This window comes from Populus alba, chromosome 7, assembly GCF_005239225.2.
Source record: "Populus alba chromosome 7, ASM523922v2, whole genome shotgun sequence".
In the NCBI taxonomy this organism is placed as follows: domain Eukaryota; kingdom Viridiplantae; phylum Streptophyta; class Magnoliopsida; order Malpighiales; family Salicaceae; genus Populus; species Populus alba.
Window position 1 is genome coordinate 1715139 of NC_133290.1, and position 12197 is coordinate 1727335.

Below are 12197 nucleotides of genomic sequence, written 5' to 3' on the forward strand. Positions count from 1 at the left end.
TCCCGTGTGGAAAATTATGCCATTTGATTGTGATGCTGCCAATGACATACCCATCAACGCGGTTTTGTAATCAATGGTGCTAGATCGATGCCTAGACGTGTAGCACTCGCCATCACTGCTGTGGATTGCGACAATCTTTTCGTTATATAAAAAATAAAAATAAAAAATAAATTTATTATTATTTTTGTTGAAAATTAGTTCACAAATCATGATAAGTTATATAAAAAACCAAGCTTGTAATAGAAAATATGTTTTCATCAAAATAAAAATAAATGAAGGAATAACGAAAAGGGAATATTGGCTAAGGAAATATATTTTTCTTCTTAAAATTAAATTATTTGAATTCTTATGAATTTTTATTTTTATTTTTTTTAATTTTTATTCAAAAAACCTGTGGTGTTGATTAAAAAAGAAAATTTTTCATGGCTTTGTCAAATAAGAAAATAAATGCATAAACAAGAAGGGATATTTTTTACTGAATAAAAATATTTTTTACTCTAGAATTTAAATCATTGAAATTCTTTGAGATAGTTTTTAATCTCTATAAAATTAAATAAAAATTAATTTTAAGAATAGCCCCGCAACATCAAATATGGGACTTTTCAAACAAGACTCGCCTAAATATCCATTGGGTGTTGTATTTGATTGGGCTGGGAACTCTACTTATATTAAAATATTTTTATTTTCAGTAGGAACTAAAAAATTAAGTTATACATCATTGGAAAACAAAGGTAGCAAATGACAGAAATACTAGAACTTAAGGGATCAAGTTGAAGTTTTCCATGTCAAAATCTAAACCATGTTTATTTTGTTTTTCTTATTTTAATTTCTATTTTTAACTATAATTTGAGATCGAATCCACCAAATAGACTTTTAAGTCCTGCCCGCATTTATACCCGCATTGACTGACAGGAAGAAGTCTTTAATAACTCGCAAAATAGGCTTCAACCACTCATTATTCGTCCTCAGCGGATGCACTGTACATCTCTGGCTCAAACTTGGAAACAGAATTGTATTTTAAATGATTTTTATTAAAACAAATATTAAAATAATATATATATTTTTTTTATTTTAAAAAATCATTGCAACAACCCTAATCAATCAGCAACAACCAAGAAATTACCTTGATCACACGCTGCTAAAGAAATTTCCAAGCTCCTATTCCTATATATGATACCCTTCATCTTTGATAATTATTGCTAATAATCTGCAAAAAGGATTTATATTCTTTCTCCGAAACAATATTGCCTCTACTATCCTTCAGTCCTCATTACTTTACTCTTCAGCTAACCTTTCTGAGAGCTGCTATTTGACCTTTAAAGTCGCCAGGTTGGTGGAATCCGAACAACTCAAACACCATATTGAGGTAACCTTTGCGATTGTTGCTTCTGATTGCATGAATGCATGTAGTTTTACAGCAATATTAACACTAAGAAGATTGCGAAACAAGATAATTGCTACGTGGGATTTTATGCTGTCATGTTTTTGCTAGTATATAACCCTTCTTTGCTTCTTTGAAACTACATGTAAATTAAAAACAAATTGAAAAATATGTTTGGGTAGTTGAAATAAATTACCGTTCCCGATTGCTGCAATTTCATAGCTTGTGGAATCCAACCAACCCTTTGTTATTTTAGAGGTATAGCTTATACCTCTTCTTTGCTTCTTTCTTGTTTTAATTTCATGTCTTTACTCATAACAATAATTTGAAAGCTTTATGTTCAGATAGACATCTTTGATGAGTTTATTGAGTTAATTCCTTGCATGTCTTCTAGAACAAGATCATTCTATTTTAGAATGCCGACAGAAAAACGCAAACAATCCAAAGATGAAGAAAATGATTCATCCTCGCGAAAGAGAAGGAAAGCTGACTTCAGTAAGCTTTTTAAATGCTATTGTTTTATGTTCTCTGGTTGCTAAACTTGAAGTATTAGGTGAAACTCAATGAATGAATGATTTTCTTACCTTACTCTCTAATAGTAATTGCGTTGAAATTCCTACTCAGCACATTCATCTATCTGTATTGTCTTTGATGATCACTTCACATGTATCCCTTACTATTTATAATTGCAAGATAGTAGATACCTCCTGCAATCTATTCATTGCTAATTAATTAATCGTGCCTTAATTTCTGCAGCTGCCATGACAGAGCCAGATTCTTCTCGATCTAGACCACAAGGGGCCTATGATGTCTTTTTGAGTTTTAGTGGAGAAGATACTCGCAAGACATTTACAGATCATCTATATACTGCCTTAGTCCAAGCAGGAATCCACACTTTTCGAGATGATGATGAACTTCCTAGAGGAGAAGAAATCTCCGATCATCTCCTCAAGGCAATTCGAGAATCAAAGATATCTATAGTGGTCTTCTCAAAAGGATATGCTTCTTCTAGATGGTGTCTCAATGAACTTGTGGAGATTCTCAAGTGCAGAAAGAAGAAAACTGGTCAGATCGCTCTTCCTATATTCTATGACATTGATCCTTCAGATGTGAGAAAACAGACCGGCAGTTTTGCAGAAGCATTTGTTAAACATGAAGAACGTTCTAACGAGAAGGTGAAGGAGTGGAGAGAAGCTCTTGAAGAGGCAGGAAATCTATCTGGTTGGAATCTCAAAGATATGGCAAATGGGTATGCCTTTTCTCTATCCTATTCACTTCCACACATTTATATATGGAGTCATTATACATTATCTATTTTACAATGTGAAACAATAAAATACATTTTGAACATACTTCATTGTCTCGCTATTAATGACTAATGACTTGCTTTTGTCCATAAACAGGCATGAAGCAAAATTTATCCAAAAGATTATCAAGGATGTGCTGACTAAATTGGACCCCAAGTACTTACATGTTCCTAAGCACCTAGTAGGTATTGATCCGCTTACTCACAATATTTTTCACTTCCTAAGTACTGCAACAGATGATGTACGCATTGTGGGCTTACATGGGATGCCAGGAATAGGAAAGACGACTTTAGCAAAAGTTGTATTTAATCAACTCTGCTATGACTGTGAATATGGATTCGAGGGAAGCTCATTTCTTTTGAATGTCAAAGAAAAATCAGAACCTAATGATTTGGTTCTTCTACAACAACAACTACTTCATGATATTTTAACACAAAATGCTGAGAAGATCAATGATGTTGATAGAGGAAAGGTTCTGATTAAAGAACGACTCTGGCGCAAAAGAGTTCTTATTGTTGTTGATGATGTGGATCATCTGCACCAATTAAATGCTTTGATGGGAGAGCGAAGCTGGTTTGGTCCCGGAAGCAGGGTGATAATTACAACTAGAGATGAACGCTTACTTCTTGAAGCTGATCAAAGATACCAGGTTCAAGAATTGTACCCAGATGAGTCCCTTCAGCTATTCTGTCATCATGCGTTTAGGGACACCAAGCCAGCAAAAGATTATGTTGAGCTTTCGAATGATGTAGTCGAATACTGTGGAGGACTTCCTTTAGCTCTTGAGGTTTTAGGTTCTTGTTTGTTTGGGAAAAACCAAGGTAGATGGGAATCTGTAATTGACAGATTGAGAAAATTTCCAAACCATGAAATTCAAAAAAAACTTAGAATAAGTTTTGACACATTGGATGAACCTACACTAAAGAATACATTTCTTGATATTGCATGCTTCTTTATTGGTAGAAAGAAAGAATATGTAGCAAAAGTGCTAGAAGGACGTTATGGTTACAATCAAGAAGATGATTTGGGAACTCTCATTGAAAGGTCTCTAATTAAAGTTGATGATTCTAGAACGATAAGCATGCATGATCTATTACAAGCGATGGGAAGGGAGATCGTTAAGGAAGAGTCACCTCAAAATCCTGCACAAAGGAGCAGAATTTGGTGTCAAGAGGATGCGTGGAAAGTACTCAAGATGCAGATGGTAAGAACTCAATGCATACAGAAAAGCACTTTCATGTGTATCTTTATTGTCAAACTTATTACAAACAATTATATAAAAGTTCTATTGAATTTATTTTTTTTTTGCTTTTTTAGGGAACAGAAGCTGTAAAGGGCCTTACACTGGATGTGACAAGATCAGAAGACAAATCATTAAGCACAAGATCATTTACAAATATGAAAGATTTAAAATTACTGCAAATCAATGGAGTAGATCTCACCGGATCTTTCGAACGACTTTCTAAAATGTTGACGTGGATTTGTTGGCTTGAATGTCCTTTGGTATTTTTACCATCCGATTTTACACTGGACCACGTAGTTTTTATTGATATGAAATACAGTAACATGAGAGAACTATGGAAGGAAGAAAAGGTGCGAAACATACCAAAATGCCCAAAAACTTCTTTATTATGTAATTTATATTTACAAGTTACAACTTTTGATGATTACTTCTTAATTATTTTCCTCACTGCTCTGACAGATTCTCAACAAACTAAAGATCCTTGATCTCAGTTATTCAAGGAACCTTGTGAAAACACCAAACTTGCACAGTTCAAGACTAGAGAAACTACTGCTTGAAGGTTGCTCAAGTTTAGTTGAGGTAGATCAATCTATTGGACATTCAAAGTCTCTTGTGTGTTTGAATATTTCGGGGTGCTCACAACTTAAGGACCTGCCGCAGTGCATGGGTGATATCGAGTCCTTCACTGAGCTTCTAGCAAATGGAATTAACAACGAGCAATTTATCTCATCAGTTGGATATTTAAAGTGTGTGAGGAAGTTGTCATTGCGCGGACACTATTGTGCTTTGCTAACTCCAACTTCCACTGTTTGGAACTTACCATATCTGCCTTCACCAAATTCTTCTTGGAGTTCAGCTTTGCTAACTCCAACTTCCACTGTTTGGAGAGTATTGGAAAAGCTAAAACTTGTTGGTTATGGTTTGTCTGAATGCCGAACTAACTGTGTTGATTTTGGAGGTTTGTCCTCTCTTGAAGAGTTGGATCTATCAGGAAACAATTTCTTCAGTTTGCCTTCTGGCATCAGCATCCTTTCTAAGCTTCGGTTTTTGACCGTTCAGTATTGCACCAATCTTGTATCAATCCCAGAGCTTCCCTCAAATTTAGAACATTTGGATGCATATGGTTGCGGGTCAATGCAAATGGTAAGACTACCAACCCAAGCAAAAAATTATCTAAATTTGGATCTGTCTAGTTGTCCGCATTTAATAGAGATTCAAGGCATGGAAGGTCTAACTAATCATGGCTGGATTATTCGCTATGTTCCCAACTACAAGTTATCAAATAATTATAAGAGAAGTCTTGCTGAGGTACTATTTCTATCTCTCTTGCACACAAATAAGCACACAATTGACACATACTGTATATACATTACTTAATGTCAAATATTCAGCATTCCTTGAAATCAATATATATATATATATATATATATACAGGCATTGTGCTATGGTGGTTACGGGTATCAAATTCTCTTCTATCGTTGTTATACGTTCAGCCACAGAGATAAGTTCACTATGATTCCAAATTGGTTCAGCTACCGTGGAAAAGGAAGTTCATTATCATTTCATGCACCTCCAGTTTTCCAAGGCTTGGTCGTTGGGGTTGTCTGTCAAGGCTCAATTGGTAGTTCTGGTACCACCATATTGGAGTGTAAGGCTATTATAAAAAATAAAAGCAACGGTATTCAATTGTTTGAAGGAACGTTATACGAAGGTGAATGTACAAGTTGGTTGAGATATATAAGTATAAGTGAGATGGCAATGGAAGAATATTGTGAAGATGAGGGATTGGAACTGTTCGTGGAACTTCTGGGCATGCTCGATAATTTGAGAGAATACACTGAAGTGTTCGAATGTGGGATCCATGTGATAGTTGAAAAGACAGATTCATTTGGAGGGTCAGAGTGGGATCATGAGTCTGAAGTTGGAAGAGATGGAGTAATACCTGCACCACCATATCTTTCTCAATATGAGCTATACAATTTCTTTGAGATTGACGGCAAGCAAGGTCTCAGTAATTTATCAAAATATACCAAGGATCGGCTTCTTGAGGTACTAGTTCTGTCTCTTCTTGCACACAAATAAACACACAATTAGCGCGTGCGCACACATAAATAACATGTGTCTATATATATATATATATTAATCAATGTCTAAAATCTCAGCATTCCTTGAATTCAATATTTATGCAGAGAATCTTCGATTATCATCATGACAGAGCCTTCGATTATTCTATGATTCCAAATTGGTTCAGCTGCCGTGGAGAAGGATGTTCATTATCATTTCGTATACCTCCAGTTTTCGAAGGCTTGGCCATTTGGGTTGTCTGTTCAGGTGGTGGGTGTCAAGAATACGAGGCTATTATAAAAAATAAAAGAAATGGTATTCCATTGTTCGAAGCTACACATGCAAGACCCTATTTCCGTGGTAGGTGGGTAATAGTCATAAGCAAACCTGAGATAGCAATGGAAAAATACTATGGAGATGATGAATTGGAACTACATGTGATATTGAGGTCCGAAAACAGTGAAGTGGTACGATGTGGGATCCATGTGATAAAGACACATCCATTTGGACGGAGCATTTACGATGAAATTCCAGCATTGAGTCATGACATTTGCAACCAAGAGTCTTTTGAAGGTTCAGAGGGGGATCACGACATGGACTACTACGAGACTTCATTTGAAGGGTCAGGATCGTCGGATCATGCGATTGACAACCAACAATCCGAAGTTGAAAGCGATAGAACGATACCTTCACCACCATATCATCTGCTTCATCATCCCCGTCATGGTTCAATGAGATTTTCAACAAGGCAGCAATGGAAAGCCTTTTTGATTCGGGCGATCAGCCTATGGAAAATCAAAATCATGCAAAAATTCTCACCTGATGATCTTAATTAGTCGAGGGATTGGTTTAAGAAAACTCCCCACTCGTGTAAAATCAACCAATTCAAAATCAGACCTTTTTAATTTTTGAAGTCTTATTTCTTGTTAGATAATGTGTTAGATAAGTTATAGGATATTCTATAGATAGATATAATGGGTGTTTGGTTTTGTGGTTGCGGGTGAGGTTCACCCGCAACCACGCAAAATTTCGTTTGGTAACAAAACAAAACCTGCTTTTTACTAGTAGGGCCCACTGAATTTTAAATTGAAACCGAGGTTTTGGAGAAGCAGCAAAATACTGCTTCTCCTGAAGGAAAAACGCTAGAACAGTGGAGCCATGCTCCACTGTTCCCTAAACTTTTAAATCAGAGTTGTTTTTTTTTTCAAAAAACAAAGAAAAGTTTACACTGTACAGTGCGAGTAAAATTCACTCGCACTGTTCCCTAAACTTAAATTAGAGTTTTAGTTTTTTTTTTTTTTAATTTCGAAAAAACAAGAAAAGTTTTTTTTTTCTGAAAATCAGTGCAATTAAAAAAAAACCAGTGATTTCACTCGCACTATTCATGTAACGTGAACACTTTTTTTTTTTTTTAAAAAATTAGTTTAAGGTGAATTAAATTTACTTATACTGTAATCTCAATTTTATTCCTGATAATATTTTACTTAATTTTATTGCATGCTCAAAAAATCATAAAAATTGTAGTTTTTGTCGAATAAATTTTGTACGTAATGAAATTGTAATTTGTTTTTTTTTTTTTAAATGAGTTTTAGTTGAAAAAGTAGTATTTAATATTATTTAATAACACTACATAAATTAGAAGGATATAGCATGATGACGTAACATTTGTGGAATTTGATCGCAATTCCAATTATGTTATTGTCGTGTCAGACCAAGTTAAAAAAAATTCAGTTTTTATTTTTATTTTAATTCAGTTTTATTCAAAAAATTAGAAGGAGATCACTTGATGAAGTAACAAAAAATTCAGTTTTTATTGTTGTGTACTTAAGACATCATGAAAAATATAATTATTTATTTTATGATGTAATAATGGTAGTTAAATCTACAATATTTAAATTAAAAGTATTTTTTTAATTATTTTATAACCTCAATTTAAAAAGCATTTTTTTAACTAAACACATTAAATTACTTTTTGTTCAACCTCAATTTCAACCACAGTTTTAATCAAACATATATTTTTTTCAAACCAACCTCAACTAAAAGTACTTTTTATAAAACAACTTTTTTAAAACCACAACCACAACAGCAACCGCAATACCAAACACACCTATAATGTTGTAAACTTATTTAAAAGACTATGATATTTAAGTATAAATACATGATGGATTAGATTTCAAAATATTATTTGTTATTCTTGTCCATAAAAATATTTTTATTTAATAAGAATTTTTAAAAGTTTGGTCCCATAATAGATAAATTTTTTATTTGTTTGGAAGGGTTCAAGTAAGACCCTTTTATTATTATTATTGCACTATTAATTAAAAAAAGAATCCGTGTACTCATGTATTAGTGAGTAAACACAAGGATGCATGAAGGAAGATAAGAATTGAAATTTTGGATTTATTGTAAAATCAGTAGTAAAACCATGATTTTACCTGATTTTATATAGTTTTAGTCATGTTTTATCTATTTTTAATTTTAACTCAATTTTGGACAATAAATATATATTTATTTGTAAAATTATATAATTTTACGAGTTAACTTGTAATTTTAAGATCTTTTATTTTTTCTTATACTTTTTAGAGCCTTGCACTGCCTTGTCAAATTCAAAAGGGTCAAGATTTTTTTAACAAAAACAAAAAGAAGAAGAAGAAGAAGAAGAAGAAAGTCTCCTGATCACATTACCAAATAGAATATACTAGTCACCAACCAAAAATCCCTTAAAATGTATGAATGAATCTGTGAAAACTTAAAACTGATATGCACACATAATGAATTAACTCTTCCCTTGATTATGTTTTAGTTTACATGTTCCACACACACACACTGGTTATACACTGGTTATAGAAGTCTAGTGTAGGTAGAACTTTGAATGAAGCTCAACTTTATTCTTAGTATAAGATTATACCAAATCAGAGTTGCAACAGGTTTTAAATAGCGGAAGTGTAGGTAATAGATTCTCTTGAATTTCCAGTAGTAGCATTATCCATTATATGCCCTCTCAAGATTAAGCTGCCATCAAGGAGACCAATCTTGCTACACAAATATTGAGTTCATTGTCGGGATAGAGGTTTGGTAAGTAAATCAGCTAACTAATCTTGTGTATGCACGTGTCGTACTTGAAGATGCCCTTGACTGACTAGATCATGCACGAAATAAAGATCAATCTGAAATTGTTTCATGCACGTGTGATTGACAGGATTGAAGCTCAGATACATGGCACCAAGATTATCGCACAATATCGTAGGAGTTTGTGAAAATGAGAGACCAAGCTTGGTGAATAGGATCTGCAGCCATTGACTTTTAGAGGCAACATTTGCTAATGCACGATATTCAGCTTTTGTAGAAGAGCGAGCAATTGCTCTTTGTTTGTTTGATTGATTTCCAAGAAATTGGCATAACCCCGAGAAAACATATATAGGCAGAAGTGGAGGTTCTTGTTAGGATTTGCCATTAATGGGCAACCTACCCTAAGGGGTAGGGTTACCATTTGTCAATGGTGGTTGCACCCACCATTGACAAATATTTCAACCCATGTGCAGCTGCTAGAATGAAGAAGAGAAGCCACCATCCTTGCCTATAAATAGGCAGCAAGAGAGCAGAACAACGTGAGAGTTGTGAGACCTGTAGAGAGAAGAAGAGAGAGAAGGAGAGAAGGGCAGCTACCAGCAGTCCTGCTGCCTTATGCAGCTGCTGCCCTATGCAGCAATGAGAGATGGGAGTTGAGTGAATGTGATCCTCCTCCATGTGTTGTATTCTTTCTCTATCTCTAAATAATATGGACTCTCTCCCGTGGATGTAGGCGATTTGTCGAACCACGTTAAATATTGTGTTAGTGTGCTTTCCCCTCCGGTGAGCAAAGATCAGTACATCACCGGTCGCGAAATTTCCCCTACAATTGGTATCAGAGCATATGGTTTGAAGTGGTGTTTGATTTTTTGCTCAAAAACAAAAGTTGTCAAAATTGTGTTTTGACCATACCACCGTGTAGAGGAGGAAGAGACGAAGCCACTGGTGAAAACCGTGTCGAAATCGGACGTTAGAATCGTCGTCACGTGTCGGCGAGGTGGCTAGCCACGCGTCTTCTTCGCCTGGATGGGCTGACTCAACCCGAATACCAGACGACCCGACCCACGTGGCTGACCTGGATAATGATGACATCATCATGGCGTAATTGTGATGTCAGCATGTACAGTAAGCATGGCTCATGATGACATCAGGATGATGTAATGGTGACTTCAGCACAGTGGGCCCACATGCCACGTCAGCAGCCGCACGCCGGGCCGAGCCGAGTTAAGCTGAGCTGAGGTAGAGCTGAGCCAAGCCAGGAGCCGAGGGACAGGATCCAGTGCAGCGGATCCTACGTGCAACCGGATCTGAGATTGAATATGAGCCGTTAATCAGGCCAGAATTGTTTTGATCAAATCTTAGCCGTCTGAAGTGCGATTTGGACGATTCAAGATATGTTTCAAGCTAATTTGATCATTTCGGATGCAATGGTATGGTCCGATCAGGAGGCATCTGAAGGTCTGGATTGAGGTCGATGGAGATGAAGAAGAAGAAGATGCACATGTTTACCCAATTACATGTGCTGAACTGTTAAATGGGGATGTCGCGCCCGACATCGCGGCGGCCCTAAAAAATATTTCTCTTGAATTATGGAAAAAGAACAAATTTATGGCATCTGGTTCTTTTAGGGGAAAAGGACTTGTTTGAGGAGTCGCCACCTAGTATTATGGTCACTAGGAACCCTAACTGGTCAACAGAGATTATATGGCTCGGGATTGGTTACGTAAAAGGGAAGATATTATCACCCCTTAAACGTTCTGCCTAAGGCAGACTGCATTATTGGTTGTGTTAAATTGCCAAATATTTATGAATTTATGCTATGATGATTTGTTTATAATATTCATGACTCTGGCGCCAGTGAATATTCGAGCTCGAATAATTCCGACTCTGGCGCCAATGAATATTCGAGCTTGAATAATTCGTAGCTAAAAAACAATCAGATCAATATTATTTATTTCCTACTCTAGCACCAGTGAAGAAATAAATAAAAATAAATGTATTTTTATGCATGCATATATTTTTTTTCTAGCTAAATAGAATAAAATACAATGAATAAAAATAATATAAATTTAAATCAGTATTTTTATTCCTGACTCTGGCGTCAGTGAATAAATCAATAAATTTACATTATTTTTTATTCATGATACACATTTTTAGTTTTTTTCTACCTTTTTTTATTTTATTTTTATTTTTTTGGGCTGGGCCCAGCTCAACCCATATGGGCTGGGCTAGACCCAGCCAGCCTAGCCCGGTCACTGGCCCAAGCCAGTGACCTGGCTGGGCCAAAGCACGCGTGAACAAGTTCACGCGTGCATGTCACTATGCAAAGGTAATTAAATTACCTTCGCGCAGTGTTCTTGCAAAATGAAGAAACGGGCGTACTTGCTTCTAGAGACCGAAGATTGCTTGCAGCGTTGATGGTTTCTCGCCTACTGCTTCCCTTTATCTTCCTTCTGTGCTCACTTGTCTACGTGTTCCTTTTGTTTTCTCAGCAGCTTTTGAAGCCGAGAAGGTGATGAAGAGGCCGGCCTGCTTTTTATTTGTTTTGCTCCTGGGTCTTTCTCTGTCTGTAGGGACGAAAACAATGGCAAAGCCAATCCTCCTCTTTGTTTGCTCCTTTACTTTTCCTTCTCTTTTCTGTGCCTTTTTTTTGTTTGGTCTGTGCTCTCTGTTTTTGTTCCTCTGTTTCTCTGTTTCCCCTAGTTCTGTTTCTTCCTCCCCGTTTCCCTTGTTTTTTTTTTTCGAGTCTGGGTTTTAGCTTCTCCCTCTCTTTCGGTTCTGCTCCCCTGGTTTTGTGATTCCTTCTTTGGTTTTTTTAGCAGTTTTTCCTCCGGTCTCTCCCTGGTTTTTTGTGTCTGGGTTTAGCTTCCCCTGGGTATTTTTTCTGCCCCCGATTTCTTCGTTGTTCCTTTGTTTTATAAAGTCTGATCGGTGGTAACGGACGACATGTAGAGGGATGGCAACATTAAAACGTCCATAACTGAGGTGAGCGGATGATTACTGCCCATAACTGCTGGAAACAGTCCCGGGTTAAAGACAAAGAAGATGAACAGTGCTCTTTCAAACGACACCGTTTTGGTGTATGAGATGGCCATTTGTATTTTGGCCCATGAAGTTCCGAAAATTTTATAAT

At 35.9% G+C, this 12197-nt stretch overlaps 1 protein-coding gene across 4 annotated transcripts; it reads left to right on the forward strand.

Moving 5' to 3' along the window:
- Positions 1 to 1105: 1105 nt before the first annotated feature.
- Positions 1106 to 6908, forward strand: LOC118035070 (TMV resistance protein N). 4 transcript variants are annotated; one of them, XM_073410457.1, is made up of 9 exons: positions 1106 to 1366; positions 1776 to 1876; positions 2138 to 2630; positions 2785 to 2873; positions 2961 to 3892; positions 4006 to 4281; positions 4391 to 5239; positions 5366 to 5980; positions 6121 to 6908. In XM_073410457.1, the coding sequence occupies exons 2-9, from the start codon at positions 1798 to 1800 to the stop codon at positions 6829 to 6831; spliced, it is 4044 nt and encodes a 1347-aa protein (XP_073266558.1). In that variant the 5' UTR covers positions 1106 to 1366; positions 1776 to 1797; the 3' UTR covers positions 6832 to 6908. The 4 variants fall into 4 exon arrangements, with proteins under 4 accessions (XP_073266558.1, XP_034896451.1, XP_073266557.1 ...); XM_035040560.2 differs by having other exon boundaries at positions 2785 to 3892; XM_073410456.1 differs by lacking the exon at positions 1776 to 1876 and having other exon boundaries at positions 2785 to 3892.
- The last annotated feature ends 5289 nt before the right edge of the window (positions 6909 to 12197 follow it).